Below are 19,979 nucleotides of genomic sequence, written 5' to 3'. Positions count from 1 at the left end.
TTACAAGCAGGCTCAGAACAAATACTTATAATATACTTTAAAAAAAGCTTGCTTATTTTAAAAACATTTATTTCTCAAGTAGCTCTACATCTGTCAAAACCAATCAAACCTCATCTAAATTGAAAGCGTAATATCGATAAAAAAAACAAAGAAGGCTCTATACAATTACAATAGGCTGTTTGGAGATGCGCCCTCCACTAACTCGCATATAAAAACAACATTTCGCATAATGTATAACAGTACGCAACTAGATCTGTGGCTGTGCGTTCCGTATTTGAAATTGCCGCCATTTGCATTTACGAGTTCGTTCGTGATTTTTTTTTGTGATTTTTATTTTTGTGTTGTTTTGGAGTTAAGGTGAGATTATTGTTTTGTTGTTAATTAGTATTTCATTAATCTGTTTAGGAAATGGAAATAGGTACCTTTTAACCCCTTTATCTGTTAAATAAGTTAATGATTTAGTGGAAATGTAGTTAATGGAAATAATATATCAAAAATTAGGTTAGAGAAGTTTCGATTAGTTATAAATTAGATAACGTTATTTTTTAGTTTAAGTGTTAATTAAATAGATAAGATATCTAAACTAAGATCTTTAATTAGGGAATATTTTCTTAAAAATTCAAATTCAAATTCAAAAATTTGAATTTTAAGATCTTTAATTAGGGAATATTTTCTTACAGGGGGAACACGTGAAAAAAAATTGCGAAAATCTTTAATTAAGCATTTTATGCCCGCAATCTTAAGTACTTAAAGAATATTAAATTTGACTTATCTTAGCAAGATAGAAAAACTGCGTTCGAATCCTTCAGCAAATTGTTATGTTTACCACTAAAGGATTCAATTTCTTTTTGTTATTTAGTTTCCGCCTTTCCCTACGGGGATGAGACGATGACGACTGATTTTATGTTTAATACAATTTGCACTTAAAAGAAAGAACGAATTACTTATTTTACACTGTCTCTGATGATCAATAAATTAACAGCCTGGATAACACAAAACTCGGGAAAAGTTACAAGTTCAAGTAGCAAGTCCGTAATTAGATATGTTTACAATTAACTTAACAAGCGATGAGTGAGATTGCTATGGAGAGCTTTTCTTCTGATTTCGTTTTCAAATAGGTATTAGGTATGTAATTAGTAATTCACAAACCAACTTAGTTTTAAAAATAATCGTTAAACTCTCAAAACCTTATAGTTATTTACAATTTAAACCCCATTGTATTAACCCATAAAATCTAAAGAATCCGTTGTACATAGCAGTCAATCGATTCAATTTTTCTCGATATTTCTTTTAGTAATCGCAATTTACTTTTGTGAAAATTCTTCTAATATTATAAAGGCAAAATTGATGAGTATTGAATGGAAGGATTTAGGTATGCTTGTTGATCTTTCACGAAAAATCTACTAGACAAATTATAATCAAATTTAGTACACTGATAGCTTATAACCTGGATATTTTTTAACCCCGGAAAAACCTTTCACGCGGATTAAGTCGCGGGCAGAAGCTATTGAAATATAATTTAGATGTAAAACCAAGAATTTCTTGTCCGACCATATGACAATAGGACTGCCCAAACTGAATTTAAAGATGAGATTAATAAATAACCACTCCCTTTATCCCAAACCATGTGAAATAACAGATTTAAACTGATAACAGTCTAAACGTTTATGTAATTATATGTAATTGTAACATTTTCCATGTGTTATATAAGAGATAACATCGCGTTTTCACGTGAGAAACTATTGTGGTCTGCAAATCTGATCATTTGGTTCTGATTAGATTCTGATCTGTGAGACCGGACTCCTGAGATCTTAGAACATTTTCAGTGGACTTTTCGATTGCTTACTTAAATAAATTTAACCCATTAATGTCCCATTACTTGGCAAGGGTGTCTTTCCGTAATGAGGGAGGGGTTAGGCCTTGAGTTCACTGACCCAATTGCGGGTTGCGGACTTTGCATGCGTGCTTCGGAAGGTACGCAAAACGTCGGTCCCGGTTGTTGTCTATTGAGACAACAGTCAGCTATGTCAAAGGCCTTCGGGCGGCTTAAACTGTTTAGACATTAGGTTGACCATACGATAAGAAGATTAAGGGTAACTTAATGATTATTCGTGGATCGTCTAGCAATATAAAAAATATAAGTTTTAAATTAATGCCAGACTTGTCTGTTATTCAAGAAACAACGCACTGCCAAGAATCGAACTCGGTGCATACTTACATATTTTCTAGTTCAACTATTTGTAAATACTTCATTACATAAAGGTTATTTCAGAATTTTTGAAATATTCTTTACTGAACCTACTAAAATATTCTTCACGGTCTGTTTAGTTAGTTTATTTTGAAAATTATACAAAAAAATATAGCACTTAATACATGCATACATCATTAAAAAGAAATGGATAACAAGTACTCACGATTCGTAAAAGACACTAACCGATTTAAATTGAGATCTGCTCCTTTTTTACTTTGCTTAAATAAACCTAGTCCATACTGTGGTAGGCAGGGACCAAAGAACGCCACCTGCTACCCTCCCTACAAACTTCTTTTAATTTATTCGCACCCATACATCTCGTCATATACGACCGTCGGTTACTAGCATTTGATCTTTTGCAGAAGACTACTTACCTACTTATAGATAATTATTAATTGTTTTTTTATTTCCAGGTCTGATCTTCAAAATGGTACATGTAAAGGTAAGTTATAAAACTTATTTTCTTCATCATTTAATATGATTTTCTTATATAAAGCTATACTTCATTATTAATCACGCCTTCGTCCCATAGGGGTACAATTATATAGACAGAAAGTACTAACATGGAAAAATTAAATTTCAAATTTTTATCTATACTATAATAATATATATATATAATATTATAAAGCTGAAGAGTTTGTTTGTTTGTTTGTTTGTTTGTTTGTTTGTTTGTTTGAACGCGCTAATCTCAGGAACTACTGGTCCGATTTGAAAAATTCTTTCAGTGTTAGATAGTCCATTTATCGAGGAAGGCTATAGGCTATATATCATCACGCTACGGCCAAAAGGAGCAGAGTACCAGTAAAAAATGTTACAAAAACGGGGAAAAAATTCACCAATTCTTTTATTGGACGCAAGCGAAGTTGCGCGGGTCAGCTAGTATCACATAAAAATTGTTTCGTGTGGGAATCGAATTAGCGACCTCCTGAAATCCTAATACACTTTCATCACTGCGTTATGAAACATAGTGACAACTTTGTACTTCAATAATAAGATATAATTATTTTCGTCATCTAATTCGCTCTACATAACAAAACTATTATCAAATTGTCGTATTCTCATGAGATTACACACATAATAAGATGTAATATACAAATACCGGTCCATTACATATCATCATCCCTAATCAAATAGCGTCAAGCACGACGTCACGTTACGTCATGATTGTATGACTATTGAGATATAGGTATAATTTTGTAGATTGTCTCTTATGAAGTAATTTGTTAAGAAATATTATTTAGCGGTCTTCTTATAAAGTCCTTACCTACCTGTAACGACAGGCTGTCGGTGCAAAAGCATCCTAACCTTTAATTTTTCGTATGCCCAATATTATACTACAAATGGTTTCAAGCAACCCTTGGCGTGGTCATTCAAAGGCCTCTCGGGCGTTCCACTACCCTTGCCCGGGTGGTGGAACGGTAATAGGTAAAAAAAATGTGAAGAGGCTAACAAGCTTAGGCCATTTGCCTACCCATCGCCCTTTTGCGCTTGAGGGCCTTTATAGTGGTAAATAGCTGTCAGGGGAGTACTTGAGAGTTCGAAACACACGAATTAATTTTTCAAGTAGTGTCTCGAAGTAAGGTGAAGGCATTTTCTAGCTTACATTGGTAGTGTTTAGCTCCCTTGAAACCCACACTTAGTGTTCTCGGTAAATTCGAAGTCTATCTCCTTTCTTATTCTGGTAATATCTATTTTCTTAGACTTGTTCGAAAGTGGCACAGTGATGGATTGAAAGCCCGAAAAAAACAATTTCATGTCAATATTTCGGAGCCCTTATCCAAAGGACTTCAGAGTCATTGGCATGCAAGAAGTGCATATGTAAAAACTAGTAAAAAGTGCAAGTGTTAGCCAGTTATTCATAATTTCCCAGGCTTTCCGTATAAGGTGCATATAATAAGTATAATTATTATTGAAGGGATGTGGCGTTATCATGTTCCTTACAAACCGGTTGTAATCGCCGGATATGATTAGACCGGTCCAATCTGATTGGTATCCGGATGTTAATGCTTGGGAACATCGATTACGGGACGGTAGACTGATTGCAGTGTGACTGCAATAACGTGTAGGTTGCGGTCGGACTGCATAGTAGGTACTTACTGAAATAAATACAATGTCACTGTTACACAGAGGTTTCGGGTTTAATTCTTCGGTCGGGTAACAATGTTCAATAATGTTTTTGCCTGAAAAAATTGTACCGAATAGTACAATAGACTTTGTTAAATACAATAAACGAATTGCAGACACATATGAATGAATGATGAAAATTGTTATAATGAATGAGAGTTCTTTTAAACAATTGAAGGTACGTCAACTTTAAAAACCTCAATCCATCGTAGTGGACAAAGTCTCCTCCCAAATAAGGAAGGGGATAGGCCTTGTGTCCTCCACGCTGGCCAAATGGGGGTTGGGGACTTTGCATGCCCTCCAGAAATATATTAAACTATACTAATTTTAGGCATTTTCCTTTACCGTTAGAGCAAGTGATAATTTTATTGATTCTAATACATACATATCTTTGAAAAGTCATTGGTGTGTTGCCTCGGGTTCGAAACATCGGTAGTCCAATAAAAATTAGTAGCAAGATCAGGGCCATATAACACAAAAAGATCTTTATGAAACATGACCTTATAATATTTCACCATAAAATGGTCATTTTGAATCAATTGCTAGTGTCATCATGGGCATAATGGACTGTGCACTGTTGCGACATGTTATAAATAATAGTTGTATGTAGCAATGTGTGTTAAATATAGTTATCATGACATGAATGGGGAAAAATGCTTGTAAAAATATCTATACTTATATACTAATATACTAATATTATAAAGCTGAAGAGTTTGTTTGTTTGAACGCGCTAATCTCAGGAACTATTGGTCCATTTTGAAAAATTATTTTAGTGTTAGATAGATAATTTATCGAGGAAGGCTATAGGCTATATATCATCACGCTACGGCTAATAGGAGCAGAGTACCAGTAAAAAATGTTACAAAAACGGGGGTTTTCTTTTCACTTTTATGTGACGCAAGCGAAGTTGCGCGACCCAGCTAGGGTGAAATATAGGTCATAACTAAAATTACATTTGTTTGAAGGTAGCTTAAATAGTGTTTGATTCTCTTTTTACAAAACCTCGTTTTCTACTAAGATCAAATAGCTCGTTACTGTCGAACCGTGGGGTAGTAAACTTCTTCAGAAAAGAGGGAGGAAAAAGTTCTTGAGTCCTACCGCTGGTAAAATGTGGGTTGGAAACTTTACATCCATTCAGGATCTATTTTAAAGAACTCTTAGATACGCGAAGTCATATCTTGATGTTTTTGTTGACTGTTAGGACTAGTCATAATTATTTGTTATTAAATTTTTTATTAAAATTAATTAGTGTGCCTAAAGTTCGTTCAGCAAGTGATTGACGTTATTGCCTTGGGATCGAAAACTGGACCATTGGTTTGAGAATTCTTGGACTTAGCTATCACTGTAAAAAAATAACTTTAAAAAAAGCCTTGCCTTACTGTAATTCAAATCGGTAGTCACATAACACTACTACACGACTAACCCCCGATTTCTGAGGTACATTTAGCGGAAGTTTATCTATACAATAGCGTTAAAACTCATACAAATAAAACGCTATCGAATTGATAAACTACCGCTTCTAGAAACCGAGGGTAACAGAGGCGGTAACCAAAAATGATAAACAACCAAACTCAACTTTCTTTCATGCCATTGTATTAATTCAATTAATCAAATACCGTGTTATTTAGTTAAACAAATATAAAAACAATAGGCAATCTGTCAGTCTGTCCTATTGTTTATATTGTAATTAATAACGGGAGTTTCAACACTGCTTTATTGAATTATAGTGAATAAGGAAAGAGTTTTTTTTTGGAAATGCGGAAATGAGTATTGGAAAGTGCATTTTTGGGTATTTTATTGCGCTCACTGGCTAACGATGGGCACCATTGTTTGTACCTATGTCGTGGGCCAGTCTGGTTAGGGGTTAAAGTGATCGCCATGATCGAAATTGGTTGAATAGACCATCATTACGTCATCGGGGGCATTCATAGATGGTGACTGCTTAGTAGTATTTGAGCTAAGCATCTCCGGGCTTTGGAGGGCTCGTAAAATGTCGATCAAGATAATAATCGGTAAGTCATGTCAATGTTTTTCGGGTTGTCAGATTCGGACGTCGGAGGTTTTTCCAGTTACCGATTTTAAACTCTCGCGACTTGTACACATAATATTATAGTGTAACGGGTCTTAAACGCGTTTTAAAATTTAGGGTTAGGTTACTTTATTTGTTACCGATACAATTCGATCAAAACTTTAAGTAAACAAATAAGGTAATTTTTTATCGCACTTAAGATTCGTTACATCATAATTTGTTTCTATTGTCCTCACAGCACATCTTAATGGAACTAGTAAGAAAAATCCTTCTATGTGGCCCATTAGTCCCATGAATTTCTGCAACGAGACAACTGGCAACAAAACAGAGTCACTTGTCTCGCCACAGGACAAAATAAAGAAAAAAGGGACAAAATATGGCCAGCTGTCCCGTGACAGGACTAGTGGGATAGATCCGATCGATCCCTAAAAAGATGACGTCACACATACAAAAAAATGACTGCTATATAATGCCCTATTGTATCATCGTTGCAAAAAATCCGATAACGCACAGAGATATACAAGTGCGAAGTAAAGTCAGCTTAGAAATAAGTACATAATATAATAAACGATTTACATATAGACACGATTGTTCTCATGCTACGATGGACAGGGCACATTTCCTTTGTTTCAATAAGAAGGCGTTTATATGGTGCCATTGTATTTAATCACTACTTACTTTGTGTGTCACTAGAATGCCTTAGTTAAATTCTTTATCAACAAGAGTACGTTTTCATGGTTTTTTATGTTAAAGCTATGCTTATTATTATGGATCTATATCCTTTAAGATCACAGGCAGAAACATAAATAAGTATTTGATGAAAAATCCTCTTGTCATGTAAGGCATTTGTCAAAACTAGTTTGATAATATTGGTAATCTCCGATAATATACTGCTAATTTCTCGTTTAACTCCATGGAAAATACAGGATGGTGACTTAATAATGTTGTATTTCCATATAAAAAAGCATTTTAGACTTTTTGATGAGTCTGTTGCCACCATAAGTGCACGTTTCAAAAATTTTTCATATATCCAAATGACTTTCTGAAAACACAATCCTTAACTGTGAAATGCCGTGAATCAACTTCAGGACTTGTTAAGTGTAAGAATCCCTACACGCAAATCAAACTTGGGACTTGTTTTGGATGTCCAATGTTTTAAATTCTTAGTAACCTGTAGCGCAATTTTGTATAGTCTGTACTGTCGAGTATCGAGAGTTTGACATTTAAAATGTACTGTCAAAATAGTTCTTACAGAGTACGATAGAGGCGCTAAACAGATTCTCGTGTACAATTTCTCGATAGGTAGCCGATTGTCGGTAGTCGATAGTAGTAGAGAATCAAGCTACTGATACGAATATCCATGTAAACCAAACTTTACAATGCTGGGAATTACAAAACGATTACAGAAAGAAAATCAACATTAAATATGTTGCAACAATTGCGTAGAGGCATAAACAACCATTATAAGTATTACTTAAAAGCTACCACACTTAACTTATCTTTATTGAATTATTATTTATAATAAAAAATAAAGTGATCTAGTCACGAATGTCTTTTTTAATGGCAGCTAATAATGCTATAAAATTATGGAAATATCTTTCTCACGTGTTCGCATAAAATCTTTGAAGATGGTAGGGAGGGTGTGTGTTCGGTTTGGAAAGGAAGCAGAAAGGAGCATTAATAAGTAATTAGAGGTATAATTGCACAACTCACACAGTCATCTGACCAAACTAAGCAGAACTTGTTTTATGGTTACCTGATAACTGATAAACATACTCATATTCTTCTGAATAAGTACATATTTTTTTAGATAAATTTACTACCAACCTCAGAACAGATACTTGTGGTCACCAAACATATATTTAACCCGGGTGGGATTTGAACCCATTACAAGCGGAGCTACGGTTATTGCGGTGATGTGACAACGTGAGCCACTATTATTTTAGGAAATATTATTTTGAATTTCTCTTGTGTCGGAGTCGAACCCACGACCGCCCGATGCGATGGTAGCGGCGTTGCGACCTAAGCCACTGGGCTGCAGAGGCAGTCAAAAATAATTAAATGGTTGTACGGGATAACTAAGAATTCGCAGAATTTTCCTGTGTAGGTCAATTCTTATACTTACTTATATTTCCATATCACACAAGGCGATCCTTTCACTGTCTACGTAATTAGTAATGTGTTACGTTCCCACGTAGTGAATGGGTCCCAGTCCCACTCCCATGGTTGGGCAACGTGGGACTTGTGTAACACGTGATTAGTATGGACAGTAATGATGAGGTGTTAACTGAAGATTAATATGAGTGATAACATTTTTATAGTTTTACTGTAAAGTGATGTACGTGGATGAAGCAAATGATGCTTGGTGGCTGCTTATTATCATAGATCGACTGTGTTTGTAGTATGCTACTGCCAGAGATCTCGGGTTCGAATCCGGGTCAGGCAAATGAGAGTTTTCAGAGTTTTACAGTTGAGAATTTCTTAGAGATTGCCCGGAGTTGAGGTCGTAGATTTCCGTACCTTCGAGAGGACCTTAAGCCTTTGGTCCAGCGCCGGCTGCGGTTGCCGTCCAACATGACGTAAAGTCCCACCGCTATGAGAGTAAAGATCGTGAAGGAATAGAGAGTCTACCTGTGTTGGTGTACGCACTTGGACACTGATTTTGAAAGTCAGACTTTGAAAGTACAAACAAGCCCAGAAGTTTACTTTAAAGGATTTTTTTTGAGTTTCTGAGGAAACGTGTTAAGTTAAACAATCCATCTTTCATCATCAGCTTAAACAATTTTGGTTCAAAATAACTAAATAAATAAATCACTAAATAAAATTATATGGGTATGCAAAATATGCGAATGCATCTTTTCTTCAAAAAATATCTCTTAAAAATACTAATTTAAGGATATAGCTTTGCATCTTTTCAGGAAGATTGCTCTTAAAATAGTAAACTAAGGTTGCTCTTGTAAATTTCCAGGTGTTTCTACTCACCATCCTGGCTGCAGCAGCTACCTGCGAGCCTCCGGTCCAGGGTTACAACTACCAGCAACCACAGAACAGCTACAACTCACCAACCAACAGCTATCTACCTCCTACCACCGGTAAGGACTTTGTTCTTTTGAAGAGTTTAAATTTTCCGCCACCAGGTGGCGCTGGTCGACTACTCTTGTGACGTTTGATAGATAGATAATTATAATCTATGTAGAATTTGTCAAATGACAGAGATAAATGCCTAAATAGCGTTATCTCTATTAACATATTTAGCCAAGTAATTAAACTAAAGCACTTACTGTTATGTTAAGACGCAAATATGACAAATATCCCCGGCTTTAAAACTTGAAGTGTTTTATGAATAAATATATCAGCTTAGCCTTTCTTCCAAACTATGTTGGAGTCGGCTTCCAGTCTCACCGGATGCAGCTGAATATCAGTGTTTTACATGAAGCGACTGCCTATCTGACCTCCGCAACCCGGTTACCCGGGATAACACGATACCCTTCGGTAAGACTGGTTGTCAGACTTTCAAGCTTCTGACCACTGTTAACGACTGTCAAAGATCTTCGAAAATGACAGCCGGGACCCACAATTTAACGTGCCTTCCGAAACACGGAGGAACTCGATATGTATAAGATGGTCACCCATCCACAAATCAACCTCGGCAAGCATGGCTTAACCTCAGAGATCGATCCGCGCGGCTGTTGTTAACTAAGCCACGAGCTCCTTTTATGAATAAATAGTTACCAAAATAAAGTGATTCGGAAAACTCAGAGATCCCTAACATATTGTTGGTCATTACAGTAGACTCAAATACCTTTCTTTATTTGAGAAAACCTTCCCATAACTTTTAAACTCTCGCGTTGCATGTTTAATGTATAATAGAATACAGGCTGACTGTCAGGTAATGTCAGCTTGCGACCACGGCGAGTGCAACCTGCGCCGAAACGTTAGGCATTTTAAGGTAAAATGCGTGTTCGCGTTAATTCCCGTATTCTATTATACATTACCCTTCCCATACCTAACAAATCTTTTTTACTACACAAGGCAATACTTATGTCCCAAATTCAAATATTTTTACAGGTTTTTCAGCCCCGAGTAACAGTTACTTACCCCCTACCTTCGGATCAGGTAGCCAGGACTCCTACAACCAGCATGGAAGCCACGGTAGCCACGGAAGCCACGGGAGTCACGGGAGCCACGGTCAGCATGGAAGCCATGGACATGGTCATGATCACGAAGTGGTAAGTCCATTGGTATAAAACGGGAATTGAACTCAAGACCTTTTAACTGACATACATACTTATAAAATAATACCACTTCTTTTTCCCATAGGGGTAGGCAGAGACCGCTTGGTACGATCCTTACAAACTTCTCTTTTCGGTCTTTTTTTCTAAAATTCTCCAATTTTAATGTAAATACGTTTAAAGATTCAACCGTTAAACCGTATGTAACATTACATCTGCTTATTATTTTAGTTATTTATTTATTTGAGGTAATGGTTTAAAGTCTTACTGTAATGTAGGAATTAGCATAACTTTGTTTATTTTGCTAATTAGAAAGTGTCATTTAGCATTGTAACCCTGTTTCTATGAAGAAACACAGTAACATACATACAAGGTCTTTTTGTTAATTTGAACTTTATAATTTTTATTTAGCCCTTCACTGTTCCACTGGAAGGCACGAGTTTCCTCTTGAACGAGGGAATGATTGGGCTTCGAGTCCAACGCGCTGACCAGTGCCAATAGGCAATACACTATACAACTTTTAAAAAACCGTAGCTATTATTATTAATACGAAAATGTATCTGCTATAGTTTAATAGTTAAACTACCGTATAGATTTTTATGAAATTCAGCATAAAGATAAGTGTCAATTAAAAGCTACCATTTAGAACAAAATTTTATTTATTATTTTTTCAAAATCTATTTTTCGTGACATGCTAGCCAAGCATTCTATTGGACAAAACTGAAAGCCCAACTTTTAAGAAATATATATTAATTTATACAGGGAATACACGTTTCTAAAAGAGAAATATTAACAACTATTTTTATGCAAATGTGTAGCTACTAGCTATCAACTTTATATATTATTATGTTTGTATTACGCATCAAAAGTAATTATAATCAGTCCAACAATTGTTCTAATTACAACAATGTCAACTGAAGGACGTTTGTTGTCATATTTTTATGTGAAGCTCAATTAAATTGACATTAGTTAACATTCGTTATGAAAAATGAGGAAAACCCGATTGTTGCTGTGTTGTATAAAATATTAAACGTTAAATTATTAAGTTTCGCTACAATTTAGAATTCGATAACTATCTTGTGTGTAAATAGATTTTTGATTCAAATTTCACTTAAACGAAGCTTAAAAACCGGCCAAGTGCGAGTCTGTCTCCCGCACGAAGGCTTCCTAACTCTATCTATTGTCTATTGTTTGGGAAACCCCCTTAAGGGTTTATGAGATACAGTCTGGAGACAGACAGACAGCAGAGGCTTAGTAATAGCAGCAGTGGCAGAGGCTTCCGTTTTTACCTATTAGGTACGGAACCCTATAAATTAATGAATTTGTCGAGAGAATTCACCGAAATTTTGTGCGAAGTTTCATTTTCGTTTAATTATATATAGGAGGCGTCTATATAGCCAGAGGCGAACTCCGGCGAAAAATCCGGGATATACCAGGCATATTACCAAACATACTGTAATAACACTACCGGAAATCAAACCTGCTAGTCAGTTTTCTATATCATGCACTCGGGCAGTACCGGTTAATATTTAATTTAAATATAATATACATATATTTGCTCTAGATCTGAATTATTTTATTATAAACTAGTTTATTTTACTTATGAATAAGTTAAACATTAAAATAAAACTATTATTTATTCTAAGTAAAGGTGATACGGTTGAAATGATATTTAGAACCGTTTACTAATTTTACCTAAACGTAATAATTAACATAAGGGGTTATTTAATTTATATCTATTATATAAAATGAATACATAATAAAGAGAGGTATTACCATAATACGATCGTAATAGTTGCATCTGGTAATGTGAAATTGTAGGTTGAGAGGGCTTGGGTTTGATTTCCGGTAGATACAAATGCTTTATTTACTTCTACTTTACAAGAAATTGTATAATTTTAGTAGCAATTTGTATGTGTCCTCTTTTGTTTCTTACATATCTTCATTCATTATTTCAGCTACAGAATTTCCGTTTCAAGAACTTAGTAATTTCCTAATCCAGTTAGGTTATAATTTATATCACATTCATTCTAAAAAGATTTAGACCAAAACATATGAAAAAGTTTAAGTTACTTTATTAAACTCTAAATACATATTTACGTCTTTAAATTCTAGTATTTTTACAAAGGCACATCAAAACATTACAAACACATCAATTATTTTCATCTCAATAAACAATAACAAGTCTAATGATACGTCTTCTTGCGAATATTATAAATATGATAAGAACTAATAGGCCTTAACCTATAGATACTATTATCTATACTATAAAATATATCACCGTAGTCACCGAATATCATACTAGAAGGAAAAAATCCTAGATTAGCAATTTTCCTAGCCGTACCGTTCCAGCAATCAATGTCATATATACCATCCTCTGCTAAACCAAATGTCTTGTCATCTTCAACGAAAAAGTGATACACAACACTCAAATCTTTATTCTTTATAACCTCATGGCTTTTATAAGCACAGAAAACACCACACATAGTCACTAAATGCACGTTTTTATTATTATCCACCTCAAATTCCATAACAGTCTTCAGATTTCCAATTTTAACAGCCGTTTCTCCTTCATTAAAAACTTTGTATAACATATGATCGTTCGCATCTATTAAGTACATTTCATTATTTCTTACGATTAACTTGTATATGTTCATGTTGTATAATCCTATGTTTACTGCTGTGTTATTTATTGGATCGTATTTGTACAATCCATCGTCGGAGCCGAAATAAACTTCTCCAGTCTCCGCGTCAACGGCAGTCGCTTTATTCCTCACAATACCATCAATTGTTCGCGATTGTTTTGTCACTATGTTCACAAAAGCACGGCCAGAATTCTGCAAATATCTATCCATGTACATGAAGAACAAATTTCTGCTTGAAGAATCGTAGACCAGCTCTTTAGGGCTCTCATAATCGTTTGTTAACAATTCCTTTCTGTATAAACGTGTTCCGATTTTTTCTATAGGGGTGTTAGTTAGGTAAATAGTCACTTTAGCGTTGACACATACGAGTAAAACGACGAATATAATTTTGGTTGACATTTTTGTACGTGCGCCGCGATCCGAATCAACTTCACCACTGCTATTGTTAATGTTTTGATTACTTATCTTAGCTTCTGCAAGCTTATTTATATCATCAAATACAACACTGTCATTCGAATTTGATTCTTAAGCTGTTGCATTAAGATTTATAGTGTGTTTTTGTATTATATTTGTGTGGTCACGGTCAGCTGGGTTCGCGTAAATGAGCAAATTGTTATGAACAATTTTAAAGGTCACAATGCCATGTGAATCTCTAGTGTAGTATTAATTGAGCTCGTTAGTACATGGCATGTGTATGTGAAGAATGTGTCGTGCGTTTGGAGGATATTTTAGCTGTTACTCAGAGATTTTATTAGGTGTAATAAGAGTTAAAAGGGATACAGAGCAGACTATTGAATCATATGAGAGACGCTTCGTGGAAGAATTTACGCGAATTGTTGAGATTGTGGTAGGATGTGATGTTGTTAAAGACAATTTCTTATATTGCGGTAATTGTACGTTTTGTAGGGTTAGGGGTTATTGAATAGTAAGTTATCAATTAAATCTTTGAAGTACTATAATAACATATCGAATGTAAAGAAAAATAAGTGGAGTGTCGCTTAAAAAGACTTAATAACTGTATCTTTAATTTTTTGATAACTATTTAAAACTAGCGGACTCCCCGACTTCGTCCGGTTATAGTCAAATCGTATCCCGCTGATCTTATTCCCATGGGAATTTGGTTACCATCGATCCCATACAAACCTTTATCCAATTTGATTTGGTTGCCCAAAAGTTATGCGCGAACTACATACATTTCGGTAATTCATTTTTATTTACATACATGATACTTCTATATTTTACCAATAAAATGTATCTTTCGTAGAGTGTAGTAATTAGTATTAGGTATGTGTTAAAAATTAAGTAATTTTCGGAGATTTCCTCCACATTATTTATATTTTTTCTTCAATAAGAACCTAGGAGCGGCATTTATAAGGTTCGATAAATATACTCAGACAATAGAAATACATTTGAATCGCATAATATAATCATTCAACTGTGATACCTGTATCCTGTATTGTTTCAATGTCACAAATTATTGTTATATCTAATATAATCTTCCATATGATACCATAATCTTCGGCATTCTAAGCTTAGCGCAAAACTGGAGAACCGTTCAACCAATTCGACTTAATGTTTTTGTAAAATTGTCTTTAAGACCCGGGAAAAGTTTTACGGAGAAAATAAGAATAAAATACGTTAGCGAAGCTGCGCGGGTCAGCTAGTTATCTATATATTTAAATTTAATCCATTCCTGTTCCGCTACTCGGTACCTAAGGATCAAAGAGAGAGGGTCTAGGGGCTCTTTCAATTTAGCCGTATCGTGTCGGACCGCAGCAGTGCCGAAACGGTGCGTTTGTCGTACGGTGCACGGACGGTCATTTGTTTTCATACAAATCGCACGGTGCGGCAACAGTGCGGTGTCGGTACCGAGAACGCACGACGACAGGAAGGTAACGTCGCAAGCTCCACGTGTTCATTTCGCTGTTGAATAGTGCGGTGACTAAACGTGACAGCTAATTTCATCTGGGGGCACGGAAGTGCCCCCGCAAGTCGAGCAAAAAAAAGCGGCACGGCCGTACCATCTTTTCTCGAAGCAATTCGGGCTATTTTCGACACCCCTATAATGTCGTTGTGGATAAAACAAGAAGCCTGAATTTTCAGCAACTAATCAGTCATTGTATAAACACGGTATATTTAAAATTTCAGTCAATTTGATCCAGCAGTTTAAGAATGACAACTTGTTAAAATTTTGAATTTTGTCACTCACTGATTCACTGACTCACTGACTCACCGATCATCAAAAGTCTAAGGTACTTCTAGCAGACTTAGAAGCTTAAAATTTAGAATACAAATAGGGTTTAGTGTTTTAATCTTGGGAAAAATTTAATATTTTCTAATTTCGGTCCAGTTTTCTAAATACACCAACTGCAACAATAACTTTGTAATCCCATATAAATGTATAAGATTACAAGGTTACATTTGCAGTTAATGAATCATTATTACTGTAGAAAATAATAAATAAATAATAGGTGTAGATAGGTACATACTATATGAGGCATAACGGGAGGGAATATAGGGTGGGTAAGGGTGTTTAGCCCATGAAACTAAACAACATTCCCATAGGAAAATATGTTGAATTGTAAGAAAAAACATCTTTCCATACAAATTGGACTTATGTTCGTTCTACAAAAAGAAGTGAGATGACGTAAAATATTTTTAATATTGGCATGATAATAACTTATGTTATAACTTAAGACAGAAGGTCCTTTAAGTAGAGACAAAATAGATTAATCGACTTGGTATTATATAGATCTCACTACTTTTTACGCCAGAAAGACTGAGCTGCGAGACTTGAGGTTTATACAGAATGTTTTTGGTGGCATTGAATTTTCATGTTTATTATTTGCTTAAAATGGATGATATAGACGTGGAAGAATTTATAAATGAAATTGAATTATTGAGTAATTCGTAGAAACATTCTCTTGACATTCTTAAGTAATTAAAAAATTTGCTTGGGTCTTGTTTTAACCTAGGATAAAGAATATGGAAATCACCAAAATTACATGTTAATGAAAACATCGGTAGTGTTCTTTTACGGGCGCGGCGTTTTTGTTTCTGTTTGATATTTTTTAACAGGAGCACTAACAGTAATGTTTCTTCGTCAGAGTCCATGGCTACACTGCTGTCACATGAATTTAAAACAACACTAACATACAAACGTACGGCAGTCAGATACGCTTTCAATTTAGGCGTTTGGTGTCGGACGGCTAACGTACCGCAGCGGTACGGCAGCGGGCTATAACCAGCGGCACGGATAACGTGCGGCAGCCGTACGACACGAAACGTCTAAATTGAAAGAGCCCTAGGGAATTAAGTTCACCATGCTGGCTAATTGCATGTTACATACATTTATACATTTTGCATACCTTCAAGAACTGTGTTAAAGAAATCGCAGGCATGCAAAGTTTTATCCCAATATTTTTCTGTAACAAGTGGTAATTATTTCTTGCCTAGCATTGAATGTCAATGGTTTAATTATGATTTTTTGTTTAAATTTACTATCTATTTTTCTATTTCCAGCCGAAATCCTATGAGTTCGGGTACTCGGTGAAGGACGCTCAGTCAGGCAACGATTACGATCGCAAGGAAAGTTCCGACGGCAATGTCGTGAGAGGAGAATACAGAGTGCAGCTGCCCGATGGACGCACTCAGATCGGTATGTAAACCATAGTCTCTTAATTTCTATTTGATCTGTCTTTCTTTTGATCTATCTCTCTTGTAATCCATCTTTCTTCCGAGCTATATTACTTTGTTTTATTTCGATCTATCTTTCTATAGATCTATCTTTCCTTTGATCTATATCTCTTTTGATCTATCTTTCTTACGACCTGTGTTCCTTTCAGTCTATGTTTCTTTGGATCTATCTTGCTTTCGAGCTATCTCTCTTCCGATCTGTCTTTCTTGCGATTTATCTTCCTTTAGATCTGTTTCTTTATCTATCTATGTTTTGATCTATATTTATTTCTATCTATCTTTCTAAATTGAGAAAAACTATGCTGTGCCAAAACAACTAGAAGAGTAGGGATCTAAAAAAACTGTTACAAGAAACCCCGTTCTTCGACGGCACATGTCCACGACTCTTTATTTCAAAAAAGTCATGTCGTATTAAGAAAAAAATAGTTTTGACTGCTTAACGCAACTAACGATAGACTGTGATCTTTTCGTAGCCGGTCCAAAAAATATCCAAATTAGTTATGTCATTATTTTCGTTTTGTAGTGACTTACCACGCTGACTGGCAGACCGGCTTCCACGCCGACGTTCGTTATGAAGGTCAGGCCAAATACCCTGAACCTACCTACAATAACAATAGGCAACAAGGTAAGATGATTAGAATTTGTTATAAAATCTAAGTAGCGGCGCGCCCCGACGTCGCCCGGTTTAAAGAGTTATTTTGCAAAAAAAACCTTTACAACTTTTACACATAAACCTTTCAAACACTTCACGATTTTATAACTTTAAAACTCTCGCGTTGCATGTTTTATGTTTAACAGAATACGGGAATTAACCCGAACACGCATTTTACCTTAAAATGCCTAAATGACTCACTCAGCCTGCGAACACGGCGAGTGCAACCTGCGCCGAAACTTTAGGCATTTTAAGGTAAAATGCGTGTTCGCGTTAATTCCCGTATTCTATTATACTTCACAATTTGTGCGTAGTTTGAAAGATCTAAGCATGCATACAAGCATAATTAAGGACAGACGCGTGAAGCGAGTTTGTTTTATACTATGTAGTGATTATATCTGTATCTTTATAATTTAGGAGGATACAATTACAACGCACCAAACGACTTCAGCGGTTCATTGACCGGCTTCAACAACAACAACAACTACAAACAACCATCAACAGCGTACGGACCCCCCGGATACCATTGAGTAATGCCCAACAACGATCTTTGATTATAGTTACCATTTGTACAGGACTTCTATTACACTGCCAAATCACTCAATAATTTTAGTCTAAATATTTAACGGTAAAACCCAACAACAACAACTGTTGATTGTAATAACTGTAACAAAAAAACTGAACTAAAAATACAAGGTAATGATGTATATAAGGGTTAAACTATGTTCAAATTATCTTAGGGTAAAACCGAACAACTTAAATTGTAACTGAATGAGACTAATTCATTGTGTAATGTAAAATACTTACTATGATGACTATGATCTAAATCAATTTGGGTAAAACCCAGCAACAACAACAGTTATTTAAAGTTACAGTTAAAAACCCAGTAACATTGAATGGGTAACATCAAGTAAAATCTTTGGGAAATATGTACATGATATCTCATTGGGTAAAACACATCAACCACGGGTAAAACGAAACAACATTTTGACAGTGTAATAGATTTCAACTCATGTAGTTATGATTTCGCTACAAAAATACACAAATGTTGTATTGTATTGAATACAACATGTTATATTGTATTTATAACATGATTTGTATTGATACATTTTAGTTGCGACTAAGAACAGTATTTTATTAATTAATGTTAGATATAAGTCATTTTTGTATCAGTATTGTTTTAATAATAAACATTTTATAAAAACACATTTTTATTTAGTTTTTGCCTAAACATTTACCCTCTCATTCATAAACACACTATAAACCTACTTTAGTAAAAAAGCTACTATAATTTGTTTTCTCTTTTTTGCTAAGGAGTGAAAGAAACAAAACACTTTATAAGCCTTTCATAACTTCATATATTTTTATGAATAAGAGGAATATTCTTTGATTCTAGATTGATTTTCGGCATAATATGTTTCGAATGTTACTAAGCAGTAATGTTGCTTTGTAAGAGTGTAACACGTTCCTAAAAGCTTTAAGTTTTAGAGATTATACTGAACAATTATTTGTGCGATCCACAAATAATAAATTGTTTCGATTCTGGTTGTACTTTGTGTCAGATGTTTGTATGTTTGTAAAAGTCCCCGCGACACATGAGCAATTCTTAGTAGGGGAGATGTCTTTTTAAAAACAATGCGATGTCTACAAAACTAATATATTGTACTTTTGCCCTTTAAACCGTTGTTCTTAAAACTTTTATCGATCCTGAAATACAAAGTTTTTCCATCAGGAATGGATGGACCTATAGAAAGAATTTTGAAGGCATGCAGAGTCCCCAACCCACACTTGGTCAGCGTGGTGAACTCAAGACCTAACCCCTCCCTCAATTCGGGAGGAGACCCTAGCAGTAGGACTTTAATGTAAGGTTAGTTAGTAAAGGTTTAATTATTTAGGAAATTAATCTATGCGTAAAATATCTGACTACGAAAATCTACCACAGAATGATGATTTATTCATTATACTTATGTACCATTTATATACTCTTAAATGCCCAGCAGTGGGACCAAAATAATATAATAAAGACTTCTTTACAACCTGTATAAATAAACAAACAAAGAAATTTCGGTAAATAAATGGGTTTTCAAGTGTTACAACATTTATTGAGAAACTTACTACAACATTAACTTCTGAGCATTCAACTTACTTATCGTATCTTTACAAAAACAGAACTTATTTAGATGAGGATGTGTTCCACTTATACAGGATGGTTCACTACCGTATCTGGAAAATACAAACATACATACATACATACATAGTTACATAAAATCTTGTTTTTAATGTCCCCATGAGGTAGGAAGGAACACAAGAATGGACACGTTTCTACTAACGCTTGTTTCATCTACAGGCA

At 34.9% G+C, this 19,979-nt stretch overlaps 2 protein-coding genes across 2 annotated transcripts; one reads left to right on the top strand and one right to left on the bottom strand.

Moving 5' to 3' along the window:
* The first annotated feature begins 238 nt into the window (after positions 1-238).
* LOC142984335 (uncharacterized) lies at positions 239-18,824 on the top strand. The gene is made up of 7 exons (XM_076131870.1): positions 239-357; positions 2,665-2,693; positions 9,373-9,496; positions 10,473-10,633; positions 16,804-16,939; positions 17,501-17,602; positions 18,047-18,824. Exons 2-7 carry the CDS (start codon positions 2,679-2,681, stop codon positions 18,157-18,159), a joined length of 651 nt encoding a protein of 216 aa, XP_075987985.1. The 5' UTR covers positions 239-357; positions 2,665-2,678; the 3' UTR covers positions 18,160-18,824.
* Positions 12,690-13,718, bottom strand: LOC142984173 (ommochrome-binding protein-like). Its single transcript, XM_076131598.1, has one exon. The coding sequence runs from the start codon at positions 13,678-13,680 to the stop codon at positions 12,823-12,825; it is 858 nt and encodes a 285-aa protein (XP_075987713.1). The 5' UTR covers positions 13,681-13,718; the 3' UTR covers positions 12,690-12,822.
* Positions 18,825-19,979: the final 1,155 nt, after the last annotated feature.

This window comes from Anticarsia gemmatalis, chromosome 26, assembly GCF_050436995.1.
Source record: "Anticarsia gemmatalis isolate Benzon Research Colony breed Stoneville strain chromosome 26, ilAntGemm2 primary, whole genome shotgun sequence".
NCBI classification, from domain to species: domain Eukaryota; kingdom Metazoa; phylum Arthropoda; class Insecta; order Lepidoptera; family Erebidae; genus Anticarsia; species Anticarsia gemmatalis.
The sequence above is the reverse complement of the archived record's forward strand: the minus strand, read 5'-3'. Positions and strand labels throughout refer to the sequence as shown.